At 37.1% G+C, this 17,770-nt stretch overlaps 2 protein-coding genes across 4 annotated transcripts in view; one reads left to right on the top strand and one right to left on the bottom strand.

Moving 5' to 3' along the window:
* The window catches only part of LOC106631875 (spermatogenesis-associated protein 7 homolog), a 35,245-nt gene extending 32,471 nt beyond the window's left edge, over positions 1 to 2,774 (top strand). Inside the window, 1 exon segment of the mRNA XM_014307977.2 lies at positions 2,207 to 2,774. Within this exon segment, the coding sequence (XP_014163452.1) occupies positions 2,207 to 2,332 (126 nt within the window). The 3' untranslated portion in view covers positions 2,333 to 2,774.
* A 2,167-nt stretch (positions 2,775 to 4,941) lies between these two features.
* CENPF (centromere protein F) overlaps positions 4,942 to 17,770 on the bottom strand; it is a 47,819-nt gene continuing 34,990 nt past the window's right edge. For all 3 annotated transcript variants that reach the window (XM_031060974.1, XM_031060971.1, XM_031060979.1), the window contains exons 13-20: positions 15,230 to 17,527; positions 14,538 to 14,678; positions 13,320 to 13,496; positions 12,416 to 12,577; positions 10,936 to 11,122; positions 9,753 to 10,232; positions 8,265 to 8,458; positions 4,942 to 5,751 (exon numbers count right to left, since the gene is read on the bottom strand). In XM_031060974.1, coding sequence (XP_030916834.1) covers positions 5,551 to 5,751; positions 8,265 to 8,458; positions 9,753 to 10,232; positions 10,936 to 11,122; positions 12,416 to 12,577; positions 13,320 to 13,496; positions 14,538 to 14,678; positions 15,230 to 17,527 — 3,840 coding nt within the window. In that variant the 3' untranslated portion in view covers positions 4,942 to 5,550. The remainder of the gene's footprint in view (positions 5,752 to 8,264; positions 8,459 to 9,752; positions 10,233 to 10,935; positions 11,123 to 12,415; positions 12,578 to 13,319; positions 13,497 to 14,537; positions 14,679 to 15,229; positions 17,528 to 17,770) is intronic.

Below are 17,770 nucleotides of genomic sequence, written 5' to 3' on the forward strand. Positions count from 1 at the left end.
TGCTTTGTCAAAGAAGTCAGCAATGGGGATGGAGACACCTGAACAAACCAATCATTTGGTACCCTTCCCAATCATACTTAGAGCAGTGTAATGGGATGTGCACTTTGTGGGAGATTCTTATTTAGATTCTTTGATATAAACCAATATTTTTATGTGTCTCAGCAATAAATTTGCTGGCCTGAAGATTATATCAGGAGCCAGATACCAAACACTTATATAAAAAGAGAAGTAAAAGAGTAGCTAACCAAGTCAAACAAGCAGTGAAGCAAGTAGGAGATCTGGGAATCACAAAATAGATTCTTGCCTCTGTAATTTTTCGCAGAAATTGAAGAGAAGGAAAAATCCCAGAGGATGAAGTATCAGTCTTCTCCATTACTACTTTTAGCCTCCATGATTGGAATCTAAGGCAATTATGTTAGTCCAAAATTAAATTAATCCAAACTATGCTTCCCTCAGAAGAACTAAAATCTTCAATCCCTCAGTGCCTGGCAGTGTCTAAAACCACACATAAGTTTAAATATCAACAACAGTGCTGAAAACAGACTATTTTTCAATTTGAGGTCAAAAGAATACAGAATACTTCCCTTTCTCTATGCTGAAAAAAAGGAATTGAAGCAGTCCCCAACCACAATTAATAACTTCCAACTTCCCATTTTGCCTCTAGAAGAAAAAAATCAGTAGTCAGATGTGGATATACAGCCTTCATGAAAATGTGAATCTTCCTTCACAAGATCAAATGTATTTACACTGTATTTCATGTGGTACTCAGCAGGCCACCTAAAAGGAGCGCTGAAATAAAGGAACCTCTGTATCCAGCACAGAGCAGATACTCACTAAGCTTCCATCTGTTTAATTTATGAAGCACAGTAGCAGAAAAGCAAAATACAAAGAGCTGCTGATTTTTCTATGCACCCATCAGACCTTTCACTGAAGTATTTCAACAGCTGTATTGTCAATAGAGAACATGATTTGTCTGCTGTTAAAAAAGCTTCCAGGAATAAAACCATGCAAAAAGCCAAACAGATTTAGCTGTTACATAGCTACATCCTGTTTTGTTATGTTCCATAGAGTTTCTGAACTCTACACTGAAATAAGTGCTTGGGTGTGCATATAAGTATGACAGAAAACATCCACACACACAAATATATATATATTATATATATCTATAAAAAAATATATATATTATATATACATCTATCTATCTATCTATCTATCTCTTCACAGAGATCATCTCCTATCTCCTGTCCCTGGAACTATAGATAGACTAGTCCATATATCAAGCAAGTCCACAACATTGCCTTTGAATTCTGCCATTGCAGTCTGCTTTCACCACAGTCCACCTTGCATCCACTTGTCAACATCATTGATTTCAAAAAGCTGTTTTCAATTGCTGTTTTCTGCAGAAAATTGCTGGCAGCCTTTTGTAATTTATGGCTATTTAGGATAAGATAGCCAAAGCAGAGGGAGGTGGAATCATTTTAAGGGTTAGACAGCTGAAATCTCAAACAGCAAGAACAAGGCACCTGAAACTAATTCTGGGACAAATCTGGAGTGTTCTCCACCACCAAGGCCATGGAGTGGCACTGAGTTTTCTTTCCTACAGTGTTTACATTGTTCAGCAATGTTACCCTGTATAAAGGGAACTTGTTTGGCATGTGTTGCATGGAGAAGTTCCCCATTAGGTGTGTGTTGCACTTTTCTCTGTCATCACCTTCAAGGTTTTAGGGCACTATTTGCTTTGCTGTCCAACACACGCTTCTAAGACCAGGCACATTTGGATTCATCACTGGTATTTTTCTTCCTGCTTAAAAGTGTATTAATTTGTATCCACTGTAGGGCACACCAACAAAACTAGCTGGATAGTGAGAGTGTGATTCTTCTTTCAGCTCCATCTCTTCCTCCCACTGGCCATCACTGGATGAGCAGACTCTTCCAAGTGGTCCCAGTGAGCCAATAAACATAGGCATGGCAGCATTGTTCCCAAGGGTGGAAATGCAGGGCAGTGCAGAGACCTTGTGATCACCCCTGCAGCCAAGAGGGCTCCACAACTCATGGCAGGATCTGATACTTTAAACATTTTAAATTCTGGGAACATTTTAAATTCTGACACCTGAGAGATCAGTTCCAGCACTGGCCCTTAATAATAAGAATCCAGGAAGAGCAGCCAACAAACAAATCTCCTCTTATGTTTTTCTTTCATTACTAGGTAAAAATAAGAAGAATAGTTCAAAGTCTGAAGAAAGAGCTGAACATCACAAGCCATGCAGACCCTTCCATCAGCTGTGGGGGGACATGGCAGAAGGATTCCAGCATTCCTACAACATGCTTTTAATGTACAACTCTGGGCATTTCACAGAGCATGCACAACCACTTGGGACAGCAAACTAGATTTTACACCAATCATAATGTAAACCTTGGGTAAACAGGAAAGTGAAGAAGAGACCCAGCTAATGCATCTTCCTGTGATGTAACACAGTATCACTATGGCAACAACCAGGTTAGCATGCTAAGAACAATAGCGGAGCACTAAAGACATTTTTACAGGGACTTTTACAGTCAGAATAGAAAGCCACATACAAGTGTCCTTTCATTCATCTGACAAAACACATCCTATGCAATCCTACTAGGAATCCTGATGAGGCACTCTGATTTTTTTGTTCTGCATGTTTGATATACATATAGGTTGGAAATTATGTTCTTGATAGAACTTCCCTGTGTGGATTGTGACCTGAAGTCTCATCAGTTTGCAAGGGAATGTAAAATATGAAGTCCCACTTTCAATAGATTCAGGCATGAATCAAAGACCTCTTTAAAATCTTAACCTACAGTAAAATACATACCTACCAGTACTCCAATACATACTAGTTGCTAAAAAAACCCAGACATTGTAACATTTCAAAATGCAAACATTTCACACTTAATGAAATACAAAGGCTTATAAAATACAAATGCAGCCATGTAGGAAAACATGTTACAACTAAAGTCTCAATGCTTTCTTTTACTGATGATAGTCACTTCTTTCGTTATAACATAGTTGTTCAAATTTGTCTGGTTAAGATTAGACAGCTTTCTAAAGATAGATGTTTTTTCCACACTCTTCTCCAAGTGGGACACTTTTCAAGGCATCAGATTAGAATAGAAAAACAGTGATTTGGATAAATAAAACACACCAGTTTTGTTTGGGTTTTTTCTATTATCGGCTACTAAAGCCTCTTCATACCCATGCTTCTATCTCAAGAGACTTAATTTTGGTTTTAAATTGCTTATTCCACAGATGATTCATTTGTCAAGATACAAATCTTGGTCTGAAATAACTTAGCTTTTATAAGCTTTGACAGCATCCTGACATAAGATGAGGTAATAAAATGCATCTTTTAAGATGGGTCCCTTTCAGTCTACAAGGATTGTTTTAATTACCTAAGACTTGAGTTAACAAACAACTTAAGATATTTAAGAAAAAGCCACAAGATCTACTGCTGTGACCCCAAGCCCTGGTATATCTAGTTACTGAAAGATGTTTTGTGTGGCAAGATTTTGATCTTTTGAATAATGAAAAATATTTTCATTTGCCCTGATTCTGTTACACATATTTGATACAAATGTTGAATTTCTTTAAAGATGTTTTGGTTAGACTGATGAGTAGATTATTTGTTCTCCTAAACTGACTGCATTCTAACAGACAGTACCGTAAGAAAGGCAGAATAATGGTGTGTATGTATATGTAAAAAAGAGAATTCTGCTGTGAGGGTGAAACTAACCATGAAGTACAAGGTATCATTAGATTTTGAAAGTTCAGCTTGAAACCTAAGTATTGTCTCTTAGTTTAAGGAATTTTTTTCAAGGTGTAGAAAACATTATCACACACTTTTGTTGAAAGAAGAAATAACTTCTTTCTGACACAGTAACACAATGTGAAAATGCCTCTCTGCTGTGTATCTTGGAGATTTAGAGCACTACTGTTCATGCACAGGAGCTTGATTTCCCTAGTACCTGGCCAGGCCAGGTGAGCATAAGCAATATGAATTATCAGCAAGTCATTTCTGCTTAGTTGGATAATGACTGATGTTGTTGATGTCACCTTTTTCTATAGTGTTAAATTGGTCTGTGCTGCTGAGCAAGCCCAGTTAGACCTCTGAAATCTACAAGCTGGGATTTCATGTAATGAATCATTCTAAATTCAAGTGCACTGTCATGAACTGGATGGAGTTATTTCTCCTGTACTGATGATACAAGAATCCTATATGCTATTTCCAGAAAAGTCACTGTCTTTTGATATCTCAAAGATCTTTCCTGAATGAAAAGGAAGTAGCCTAGGGCATTCCACACAGATATTTCTTGACACCTGAATGCTTCCCAACACATCCATTCTCCTTACATCAGGTACAAGTCTTCAATGATTTTCACCGAGACAGATTTGAGGATAAGCATTATCAAAGTGAAGAGTGACCTGCAGCAGAGCAGCAGCTAGCCATTGTGGTAGAACAAGAACAAAACTGTTGTGATAGGGTGCTTTCTGACCAGGTACAAAGTGCTCACCCCCATCATCCTGAGGTTTACTGGCTGGCCAAGGGCCAGTTGGCAGATGTGAAGATCAACATAAGACCTTCAGCTAGGGAAGTACATTGTCAGATGCTTTGTTTCAGGGAAACACGCAGTCTTCTTTGGCTTTGTTTGAATCATGCCTCACGCCTACTTGCGCAGTATTATTCCATCAGGAAGAAGGGATACCAAGACACAGAACACTAGCTAGGCCTATGCACTGGATGCAGTTTCTATCTGGTTCTATATTTTAGTGTTGCACTTAGAAAATAAGTAGTTTCATTTTTAATCATCCAATAGTGTTTGCCACATTTTTCCTAGAAACTATAATTTTTAAATACTTTAGTAAGTTTATTTTCCATTTGTAAATCAACCACTGGTATGCAATAAAAACGACAACAATTAACTACATGGCAAAATGCAGCCACTTTTTCTATGTTTTAATTTTTTAAACAGCTTTATAAAGTATTTACAGAAAATTCTACAATTACATCTAAAAGGAGGTTGTAGCCAGGTGGGGATTGGTCTCTTCTCTCAGTTAACCAGCAATAGGACAAGAGGACACATAGACTCAAGCTGCACCAGGGGAGGTTTAGGCAGGCCATTAGGAAGAAGTTCTTCGCAGAAAGAGTGATTGGGCATTGGAATGGGCTGCCCAGGGAGGTGGTGGAGTCACCACTCCTGAAAGCATTTAAGAAAAGACTGGATGTGACACTCAGTGCCATGGTCTGGCTGACAAAGTGATGTTAGGCCATAGGTTAGACTCAATGACCTCAAAGGTCTTTTCCAATGTAATTGATTCTGTGATTCTATAAAAAGATCAGTTACATCTGTTCACTATTATTTCAAAAGCTTGTGTGACTATTGGCATTAGTAAATATTCACAAAGAAGCTCTGCAGAACCCATATATTCATTGGAGAAGAGAAAATGGTGCCCTCCAGATAGTTCTGGTATTTATTTTACAAACTGGTTTTGATCACCAGTTATTCTGAGTAGTGACTAAGTCAGATTTACTGCACCTTACAATTTTCTTTTTGCTCATCCTGCTCAGATAATGCTTGTTCATTTAGGGAATTTTTTGCTTTGTGCATCGTACGATTCTCCCTAGTATTATCAGAGAGAGGTTCTGGGGATTGTTTATGCAGGCAAAGCGGTGACCTTGATGTAGAATTCATGGGTGGAAAAGCTTGGGACCGCTGCTCATCATTTTCCTGTAACACAAACAAAAACATCCTTGTTTTACTGGTAATGGAAAACCATATTAGTTTTCTGCCTTGGGCTGAAAGACTTGCTGCAAAAGACTAAATATTGGGAATTTGCAAAAGACATAGACTTATTGGAAGCAGAAAAACATATTTTTAAGGCACTTATCACTCTGAATACACAACACAGTGAGGCTTGATAACTCTTGTTTTGTTGTGGTATGAGATGAAATATCTGCTACACTGCTGGCAAGCTATTTTCCAGGAGCAGAAAAAAGCTACACAAGGAACAGACAGTACTATTAAGCTGTTTACTAAAGTACCTGGTAGTGTGTACCAAGAGCTGTATTTAATTTTTTCTCTACATATTCTGCAAATGTAAAGCACAGGTGTCACTTTTTTGCTGACATCTGGGCAGAAACCACTGCTTTCACATTTTGACCGATGTGCAGTCAAAGCACTCAATTTAAGTTCTACTTTAAATTCACATAGAAAACGGAATAAATTTGCATATGAACATGACAGGCACTTTTTAAGCACCTTGAGAAATTTGCAACCGTTTGAAACTAGGTATTTGAAATAAAGTAGATGCAAGTACCCGTCAAAGAGAAGGAAACAAAGATTATTTCACTTTTAAAACAAGACACACCATTTACTGTATTAATATAAAGCATGAAACAACACTTTTTAATGGTTTCAACAAATGATGAAACAATATGAACAATTCCTCCAGAAATTCCCAATGTACATCATCTTGAAATAAAACCAACACACATATTCAGCGGTGTCTGAGAGAAGGGCACAAATTCCTGGAACTGATGACTTTTGCATATTTACACTTGAGGGGAACAAAACCAACACTGAAATGTTAATTACTGCGATCTAGTTGAAGGTGAGGAGTAGCCTGTCCTTGGACCTAGACAATACAAGTTTAGACAAAGAGGAGGAATGTTTGGGAAATCCCTCCTTCAGTTAAATGAGAAAATATTATTACTGATTAATTGTTTCTTGCTATAACCCTGGCTATGGTCAGCAAGAGTCTACAACAAGCTTATACCATGCTGGCAGGTGATTGCTACACAACTTTCTGTGACTGAGGCTTTCTTTCTTTTTTGCACTACTCAGATTCTTTACAAGCAACACCATTTGTTTCTAAGGTTATAGGGAAACGGACATAAAGGAGTATAAATAAAATTTATTGGCATCACTTAATGAAACAGTAATAAAACACAGACCTCCAGGCAATGTCTGTAAGAAGCAGCAACTCTTGGCAAGTGGGGTAATTATCCCTTGAAACAACATAGACAAATTCAGTGGATTCACTTTCACTGCAGAACACCGATTTTCTATTGCTCTACCTCCAAAAAATTATGGGTCTGATCTGATTTGTCTTCCCAATGGTGCTTTCTGGCCTCAAAAGCTATATGTCCACTAAACTATGTGGCATTTGCCTTTACTTACTTTTGGTATCTTGCCAACATACTTTATGTGCTAATACAAAATAACTGGATTAAAAAAAAAATAAGAAACCCAAAAAGCTATGTGCAAGATTCTGCTGATTGTCAAGAGAATACTTTTGTGTAACCTGGCAAACTGGAAGGATTTTTATCTACTGACGTATTTCCGTGTAGTCCTCATACAAAGAGCTACCAATAACTATTCTCTTACTGCTCAACTTGAGATAACATGGTTACAAACTTCGGAGGAGGTTTTGGACAGCAAAAGGTTTATTTCTGTCCTAAAGTTGGAACAATTTTCTATAATATGCAAAGTATTTGCATAATCTTAGAAAGAACACATTGCTCTGACATACTGTGAAACATTCAGCAATGTGTCTATTACTGAAAACACAAAGCTAATGTAAACTTCAGATACTAACCTTTTTTTAATAACAGTCCACTTTCAAAACATAACTGTGTAGCATTTATTTGTTTTGATAACAGCAAAATCTGGTAAGCATGACCAAGCTGGTCTAGTGGAAGGTGTCCCTGTCTGTGGCAGGGAGGTTGGAATTAGCTGATCTTTTAATGTCCCTTCCAACACAACCCACTCTTTATAATCCAAATGTTCCCTATTTACACATTTAATAGCCTCCCATATATCTGTAATTATTCTGAAATTCCAAGAAGAGCTGTTTGCAGAAAACTTCAAGCTCAAACTCCTAAAGGTTAGTCTTTTTGCTGGTTACTTTCTCTGCAACCTAAGTCACAGTATAAGGAATATCTGCTCTTTAATATCCATTATAAGAAATTTAAAATATACCTGTATTGAATTTACATTTCCCACTGGTTGTTCCTATGAGCTCACAAATAAAAGCACATGAACAATTTGCACATTCATACTATGGTAAGACCTATGTCATGTTTCAGTCATTCAGTATTTATGATCTTCTCTCCACTCCATTGTTGAGGAACATAAAGAATGATACGTCCTCAAATTCACTTGGCAAGATGAATATATTTAGTGAATGCATTAAGTCTTCCCCGTGACTTTCATACCCAGATAAAATTTTTCCAAGTTACCTTTTGTGGTTTGCTGCCACCAGGTGTCAAAGAGCAGCGCTCACCAAGATGGTCTGGTCTGCACCTCTGTGAGTCCTGTGCAGGCAAAGGCCTCTTCTCACTTGAAGAAGCCAGATGGGGACTGGATCTGAGGTGCAGCGTTGTTCTACGTAAAATGTAAGGGCTGACCTTGCCCCTGGGGATGTCAGCAAACCCTGAAAAATAAACAGCTTCTATAAAAACCTAAAGCAATCACACTTCCTCAAATGGATTTCTTTTTACACAATAGGAATAAAATAGCTGATTGAAATAAATCATCTGTTCCATTGGAGAAAATGGAACAAAGAGATTGCTGAATACATCCTGCATATTCCAAAATTCAAATGCAGAACTTGTATATCACAGAAGAACCATTAAATTACAAGAGCTATTCTATAGAAAAATAAAAAAATCAAAAAAGTTTTTGGTCTTTTTCTTTACAAGTACATTATTATGTGGAGAATAACTTCAAACTGAAAATCAGTACTGGTTAATTCATGATACTGTGACATGATGCTCTTGATTTTTAATACTTTTCTCTGTGTAGAACTATTTATGTATAGACTGTTTATTATCTCTCCATCTAGCCTAAAAGTCAAACATGAACTGGCACATATGTCCTCAGAACAGGGCTACTTTTAGAAGACATAGTAATGCTGGTAAGAAAGTGAAATGCAAATAATGTTTAGCTTTAGAAAGCCTGACTGGGAGTGACCACCAAAGTTGAGGCTCTTCAGTACCCTTATGGTTTGTCCTTTAATGATGGCAATTACATTAATTGTAAAGGGCAGCTTAATAGGTAGTTCAACTTACAAGGTATTTTTCAAGCCCTGATTTGTGCATCTTCTCAGTTACCCTCTGCTGTAGCGAACACTGATATGGAGTACCAGGCTGCCTAACTTCATGGCATTCACAGCAGACTGAAAGTGAACTCTCATGAAGATGAGTTAATTAATTAATCTTCTCATGAAGATTAATGTCTTACTGTGGGCAAGTCAGTTTCAACTTAGGGGATTTTAGTCAACTTAATGTTTTGCAAATTAATACACTTTAATTATTGGTATTGAAAGAAATAAAAGCCCACAAATAAGCAAATACTTGGGGAACACACATGGGCTTCCCTCCAGACACCACTCCTTCCCAGTTTCTGGTCTTCAGTTGCCTCACTGCACCCTACACCTGTGAGTGAGGTGATGGGAGCACAGGAGACTGCCAGGACCACTTAACTCTTAGCAGAATGGGAATTATTAATCCAACAGAAATGTATTCTGCTGGTCTAACATCGGTGCTCTACAAAAGCTAACTTGGCACCAACTGCCACATCTCTCATTGACTCCTTTCACCTTCCATCACTATCACCAAAAATGTTTGCATAGTCACCAACTCAGAGTGAAAGCCATTCAACAAAACAAAAGAGAAAAGCACACCTGCTGTGCTCAGAGAACATTTGTCTTTACAAGACATAAATACCTTTTTGCACTATTTCTGGAAGCCCATCCAGCTCACAGTCAGTGTTGTCCTGACCCTGCAGATTTTGAGAGATATCACACTTCCTTTTCTTTTTCAATGAAGTCACTGGAGCAGGAGATCTTGGTTCTCCATTGTCTTTCCTGCTGTCTTCGCATCTCTGCCTTTTACTTGAAAGCTTAGTGGTACCTTCATCTGACCTTCTGTCTTTGACAGAGTGTTTGTTCTTTTGTGTTAATGACTTCTCTGAATTCAGCAAAGGAGTGCTGACAGCATCACTCGCTCGCTGTTTCAGCTGAGTACTCAACAAACTGACTTGTGTTTTTAGCATCTCATTTTCTTCCTCTAGTTTATGATATTTAACAATAAGAGAGCAGTATTTCTCCAAGTTCTCATTTGCTTCTCTGGTCTTCAATTCTGTAGATTCCTGCAATTCTTCCAATTTTAACTTAATTTCTTCTGTAATGGCATTATCATCAGCATCTTTTCAAAGAAAAACATGATTATTCATATAACTGACATAATAAAATATGCATAGGTAAGAATTTATAATGCAATGGTCACACATCTTTTAGTTACATGTTTTGTAACACTGCAACTTTAAAAAAAAGACCGTGAAACAAATTCAGTAATATGACAGACATAATAATGTCCCTGTTAAATAGAGCACAAGTATACAAATTGTGAAAAGAATCCTTGACCAGTGCATGGGGAAACATTTTCCCTCTCATTTTGTAATTTCTGAACACTCCATTTGCACCCTTAAGTTGCATTAAGTATCATTTACAATACAGTGCATCTCATGAGGTGAGCTAAAATATTAAGAACCAAGTATGAGAATCAGAGGGAAAAGCTTGCTGGAAAATGATAAAAGAACTCACACACAAAACTTACTTAATAAGAAAAACATCCCTTTTCTTCCTTAAGTCACTTATACTAAATATGTAAGATTTAATATATTTAATCAGAACCGTGTCGTTTCTGAGAAAAGAAACAACATCTTTAAGAGAAAAAAGATTAGCTAGATTTTAAAAATGTTTGACATTTGCACTTGTAACTTTTATTCTAGTTAAGAATCACGCTGTGTACTAGAGCTGCATATGCAAGTGGACATTTTACAGAACAAGAAAGTTTCACAGATTAATGCACCACTATGAAAGCATTAAGATAATCTAGATTCAGTTACCTTCTTTATTATGCTTCGCCATAGCCAGATTTTCCTTCTTTAGCAGCTCATCATGTGCAGCTAGTTGTTTCTGCAACTTTTCCTTTTCCTGTTCCAGCTGCTTACAGGATTTCATCCACATCTGCACTTTACTGTGGGCATATTCATTTTCCTTCTTCAGCTGAATTATAATGTTACTATTATCAGCCTAAAAAATAAGAAGTTCTGTTATTTCACCAGAAACATAATTCCTCCTTTTAAACATTATAATATCAAACAGAGTAATAGAATCACTGAAGTTGGAAAAGACCTCCAAGATCGAGTCCAACCTTTGACCAAGCACCATCATATTAACTAATTCATAGCACTAAGGGCCACGTTGAGCTGTTCCTTCAATCCTTCCAAGGGTGGTAACTCCACCACTTCCCTGGGCAGCCCCTTCCAATGCTTTACACTGTTTTCTAAAGGAAAGAAATTCTTCACAATGTCCAACCCGAACCTTTTACCATCCCATTGATCTGGTACCAACCTGTGTGCAAATACCACACAGTGAGCACAGCTAGAAGCCTTCTCTGCTACCCTGACACTACCATGGGTACTGTTTTCTGTCACACATCCACAGGACTTTATCCTTGGACTGCTCGTATTAACCAAATTAACACCACAGTGGAGAGCCCTAAGAAAGAATTGTTGAGCAAGATGAGCGTATTGTAATTCAGTGTTTACTTGCTTCTAAATTGAATTGACTGTTTCTTCAAGAATGCATTTATGGAGACACTAATTCCTGAAGTGGGAGTACCAAGCTGGAGCCAGAAATCAATCACAGACAGAAGCAACACCAAAATAGACCAAAACCACCCAGAAAACAAGAAAAATGCAGGGATAGGATTATTGGTACAGAAGTACAGTGTATGTACAGTGAAGCTTCATCTGTGCTACTAAAAAGCAAACCAAGAACACGAAGAGCTGTTCCCAGTTATCAGCAGCTCACAGTATGTGGAGTTCATATGCCAGCATCCCTGAGGACAATTCTGTCAGAGAATGACACTAGTTAATACCTGTAATGAGAATTCTATATAAAATGGAACTGAAAAACCTGAATCAAGAGCAATCTATCAAGACTAGTGCTTAGGGATAGACCATGGTACACTTTACCATCAAAGTAATTCACAGACACAAAAAAGAGGCACTGCAACGTCTCTGAGTGAATTCTAATCACATTTTAGCTCAGCTACAACACTCACTGTAGTCAATAGACTGTTGTGTTTAGGTCACACAAACCAATTCTAGGTGATCTCAGTCATGGCACACAGAACAGAATTTTTCTAATGCATATTGATAGTAACTATGTTTTCTCCAGGCTCTATGCTCTCTTTAGTGAAACAAAGGCTATACCAAATTAAGCCGAAGTTCTGGAGCACTGGTTCCCAATTCTATGTTTATTTTACTACACAGTGTCTGGAATCTCATGCAATTGGTCATACTTATGGATTTTTCTTACCTTAGTTTTTAGGAGTTCTCCTATGGACTGATTCGCTTCTTTAAGGGAATTATTTAGCTGCTCTTTATTTGACTTCAAATGCTCAATTTCCAATTTTTGCGAGCTGATAAAGTGCTCCAGTGAACTAATCTTCTCATGACAGGCTTCAATTTCTACTTCATTCTAAAGAAAGAAAATGTGCCTAATTACTATGATACCAAAAAGGACACTGAGTTTCATTTTAAAGATGTACCTAACAGCATATCACAAACCCACAGGAATTCCACAGCAAATTAAATAATTATGTTTTAAGGAGTTGAACATTGAAAGGGCAATTTGTCTCAAGTATGTATTTTCAATACTAGAATCTTGCCTCTAAGAAGACTGTCAGAAGAAAACCCTTATATTTTACTATAACTTGCTCTTACACCTGCTTTATATTAATAAGACTGAAAACTATTAAGAAGCAATTACAGTAAGTTATTTGCCTGTGTTCAGCTGGCCTCAAGCTCACAGACATTTCTTCAGTAAAGTTGATGGCTCTTTGCATATAGCACATCTGACAAATGTATTTCCAACAAATTGTCCTTATATCCTGAACTGGTTAAACTTTCTTCCCTCTTCCCAGCAAAACAACCATTTCCTGGATTAAACATTCTGTTGGCTTCCCCTTTTTCAAGGTTATAGTCCTAGTAAATTTTTATACAGATTAAATGCTTACTGAGTTGTGAGATAAATTCACTTATTAGAGCTCGTCATATGGAGAAAAGCTAACACGTACTGAGCTCCAAGGTAAGTATATGTAGATTTTGGAAATATTGTTAGCAAAGATAAATTCTTTTGCAACAGGATCAGCAACATTTTGTAAAATACATAGAACTGAATTAAAACCTCACAGCACTACTCTTCCTATTTTCTGACTTACCTTTCGGTTTGCTTCTGTCAGAGCATCCTGATACTCTTTCTCTGCTTGAAGTAGTCTGTCTTTGTATTCTGATATCTCTCTTTTAATTTCACTTTCTTTTTCTTGTAGTTGATTCTGGACCATCTGCAAACACCTGTCCAGTTCATTTTTTTCTGAAGTTGTGAGATGCAGATGAATCTGTAAATAGTAAGAGTACATTCTTTGGTCTTGGAGTTATCTCAATGGAGTAAGAGTTGACCCATTAAACTGTCTAAACCTGAAGCATCTTTGAATTTTCCAAAACAACTTGGTAAGAAAACATATTCAACAGTGTCTAAACACACTGTAATCAAAGAAAAGAACATCTGAACACAAAAGGTAGGACAGGAGGTAAAGGAATGTTCTCTTAAAAGAAAACAAGTGCAAGTTTGCCAACAGCATTAAATCAAGCAGCACAGCCAAAATCAAAGCTTAACCTCTCCAAATGTTGCTCCCTCTCAGAGTGACTTGAGAGGGTAAGGGTCACTTCCTCATCCTCTTTAAGATGACAAAACTTTCTAAGCATTTTCATCCATTGTTATAACTACTTTTTGGACAGCTGCCCTGTATTTCCATTTAGGATTTGTAAAAGTTGCAGAAATATCTGTTCTTTTCCCATCCCATTCAAAATCCTCAATGCCACAATAGAAACAAGCCCCTGGTTATAGAATTTTTAAAATAAAGTTAGTAGGTCAGATGACCACATAAACTTTAAACTGTGGTTTAAAGACATAATATTGTTCACAAATAAGACCTGAAGTTTTCTAGATGATAAAATCGCCTCTAAGAATTAAATGCAAACAAATTAAACACAAAGGCTCCAAAACTCTTTCTTGACTATGTCCTGAATTAAATTAGCACTATTGAAAAACTGAAAGTAGTTTTGAGAAATGCTGTATTTTTTATCTGCCCTCCTCAGTTTGATGATTGAAAGCCTGTAGTAGAGAATTTCTCAACACTGAAAAATGTCTAGATAACCAGCCTTAATGCTAAGAAAACATAGTTTGGATGGAAGGAAGGGAGGGGAAACTACTACATAATCATTTTATCTCAGGAGAGAACATTGGATTTTTTGAAATTTGGAAGAAATAACTTCTAATACTGTACATTATCACAGATCCCCTTGACCAGCCTCCACACAGGTACTGTACTTGAGCATCTGGCTTTGAACACAGAAATAATGCAGATGGAATAACTTACTTTGGTCTTTTCTGAATGTTCTTGAACACACTGCATTTCTTCAGCAAGCTTATTTCTTTCTTCCTGTAATTTGGCAATCTTCTCTTCAGTGTCACTTAGCTTGACTTGCAGCTCAGTTCGACTTTCAGCCAGTTCATTTACCTGAAATAAAATTTTCCAGAATTATTTTTAATACATGTGTCATGACTGCCAAAGAATGTACTTATATGTAACAAGAAGTTTTAAGATGGATTATTTTATTCCCATAGTTGGACAAGTTTCAAGCAAGAGTCACAACAGGGTAATGATGTTTTCACATGGCAAGTGCACTATTGTTATTTCACTTTCTTTGGATCTTCCAAAGTATTTATTCTTGATGTGAAAACTCAGTCACCCAATACCAATTTGTTCTTCCTCCTTTACTTCCACAAGAAAGAGGAAACTATCCTGCCTTATTTGATTGCTTAAACTTCTACTTTCAAGCTAGCTTCTCATTCATTCTATGCAAAACAATGCCCCGCTTTCCAGCTCTGTAACTTCAATGAAAATTTATGATTGTATGGAAAACATAATTTTAAAAATAGGATGTTTCCTGCAAAAGTTTGAGGTTAAAATTATTTTAGGATTTAATCTATTAAGGAAGTGGTAAACCCAGAGGACACTTTATCCTTCCACCTACAAACGGAACTCTGCCCTAATGGAAATGATATTACCTTTTTACATAGAGTGTTCTTTTCAAAAAGTGTAGATTCCAGCTCCTTCTCAAGGTCCTTATAAGACATTTTTAGAACATTCAGGATATCTGGAGAGGTTTCACCATCAGAAAAACGTTGCTCCTTCAGCTTCAACTCAGCAATCAAGTTCTGCAGCCTCTCTTTTTCCTGGTGCCAGCATTCAAGTTCATGCTGCATGTGAGTCAGCTGCAAAGAGAGTGCTTCTGTTTCTTTCATCTGCTTTTCAAGAGCACCATTTTCCTGCACCTTTTCATCAAGTTTTTGTTTACAATCTATCAATTCTTGAACAAGTACTTCCCTTGCTTGATCCAATTTGATGTTTTCATTTTTTATTTCCTGACATTGCTGTAACAGCATTATTTTATCTTGCTCAAGACGAGCCACCTGATCAATCAGGACTTGTTCTTTTGCTCTAGCATCTGCTTCCTCCCTGCATGAAAACTCTAACTTTTCACTCATATCTTTGAGCTCAGATCTCAGCAATGCCACAGTATTTTCAAGCTCGTCTTTGATTTGTATCTTTTCTTCCTCCTTTTCTTGCAATTGTTTTGCTGTAGTCAAATTTGAAGACTCTAGTTCATGGAATCTTTCTTGCATTTCTTTTAAATCTTTAGCCAAACACTCTTTTTGTGAGGTGAGGACATCAATTTGTAAGTTGGAACACTTCAGCTTTTCAGTTGTCTCTTCCATCTCTGTTGCTAATGTTTCTGCCTCTGCTTTGGCAGTCTCCAATTCAATAACTGTATCTTCTAGATTTTTCTCTGACATCTCCAATTCCCTTTCAAGCCTCTCTATTTTATCCTGAAGAGAGTCAGCTTTCCGCTCATTGTCTCTCAGCTTTTCAGCAATGTGACGTTTTTTCTTCTCATCAGACTCAATTTTTACTTTCAGCTTCTCAATTCCACATCTCAATTGGTCTGCTTCTTTCTGTGCTGCGCTGAGTCTTGTAGCAAGTTCTCCTTTTTCCATTAACAAGCCTTCCAAAGATTTGGAAAGCTTTGAATTTTCAATTTCAGATGAACCTAATTTATGCTGCATCGTTCCCAACTCTCTTGCAATCAGCTCTTTTTCTTTCTTTGAATCTGCGGCTTCATTCTGGAGTTTTTCTTTTTCTATGGTGAAAGATACAGCATCATTTTCTAAACTTTGCAGCTTCTGAAGAAGACTGTCTTTTTCATTGGATAATTGATTTGCATCAGATTTTGCAGCCTCAAGCAGATTTGCTTGTGTCCTCATTTCATCCTCTAACCTTCTAATGAATTCAGTAGAATCCATTTTAGTTAACTCTAATTGTTTTAATTTCTCTTGTAGCTTTTCATACTTCTGATCCAGCTCTTTTTTGCTTTCAGACAAAATACTCAGCTCTTGGCCAATATAGTTTCTTTCAGCTGTGACTGAAACAAGGTGCTCTTGAAAGCTAGAAATAGTTTTCAGATTAACTTCCCTCTCCCTTTCCAATTGCTGACATTTTGCCTGGAGCATTTCAATGTCAGGCTCTATGAACAAGGCACGGTTGTCAATATTAACTCGCTCAGATTTTGGACTCCCCCATCCATTTTCAGCTGCAAGAAATTGTTCCTGACCAGCTCTCTTGGTCATTTCTACATCATCAAACATGTCTGCTGCATTAAGTAATCTAACTTTACATATCTCCAGCTCAGACTTGAGGTTCTCAGGTTCTTTTTCTGATGAGACTACACGAAAAGATAATTCCTGCTTATTGACAGAAACGGATCTGTGTTTTTCATTTATGCCACAGTTTTCTTCCTTAACAGCTACAGTAGCTTCCTCCAGTCCTGCAAAAGCTGAGCTATTTGAAATTATTTGTGCCTCCTGGGAGTTCATTTCCAAGTTTGATTGCTCAACTCTTATTTTCAAATCTACATGGCTTTGCTCTTTTTCTATCTCATAGATCAGCTTCAAATTTTCAGCAGTCTGTTGTTTTGCCTCTTCTTGAAGCATTTCAGTGGTTATTTGATTTTCACAGAAATAGCCAGCACTCAAAACCCCGCTACTGGAAAATGACAATGCACCGGCATGGTCTGAGGGGCTGGTTATTTTTCCTGACATATTTTTACACTCATGTTCTCCAGAAATTTTCTCAGTGTAATCTTCCATTAATCTTGCTTCCACAGTCTCAGTTTCATTTTCACACACAAAGGCATCTCCTGAAGCCATTTTCTCGATGGGGATTATTTTAAGATTATTGTTTTTCAGAGCTGAGTTTTCAACAGGCACTCTTAATTTATAAGGAGTATTGTTTTCTTGTTCTATATTCTGGAAGGGATAAGCATCAATCGATTAAAAACAAAAAAAAAAAAAAAAGGGGGAAAGAATACATATAAGAAAAAACAACTTAAGTTTTAAAACTTTTCTTAAACTAGTAAAGCTCCTGCTTTTATGCAAAATAAATAGATACCTCTCCCTGCTTCACAGTCTCCTTTCTTACAGAAACATCTGACACTTGTTTCTACACACATCTTTGGCCAAAAAGGTTTTAAAGCTATTGAGGGAGACATT

This window comes from Geospiza fortis, unplaced genomic scaffold (assembly GCF_000277835.1).
Source record: "Geospiza fortis unplaced genomic scaffold, GeoFor_1.0 scaffold41, whole genome shotgun sequence".
Classification (NCBI taxonomy): domain Eukaryota; kingdom Metazoa; phylum Chordata; class Aves; order Passeriformes; family Thraupidae; genus Geospiza; species Geospiza fortis.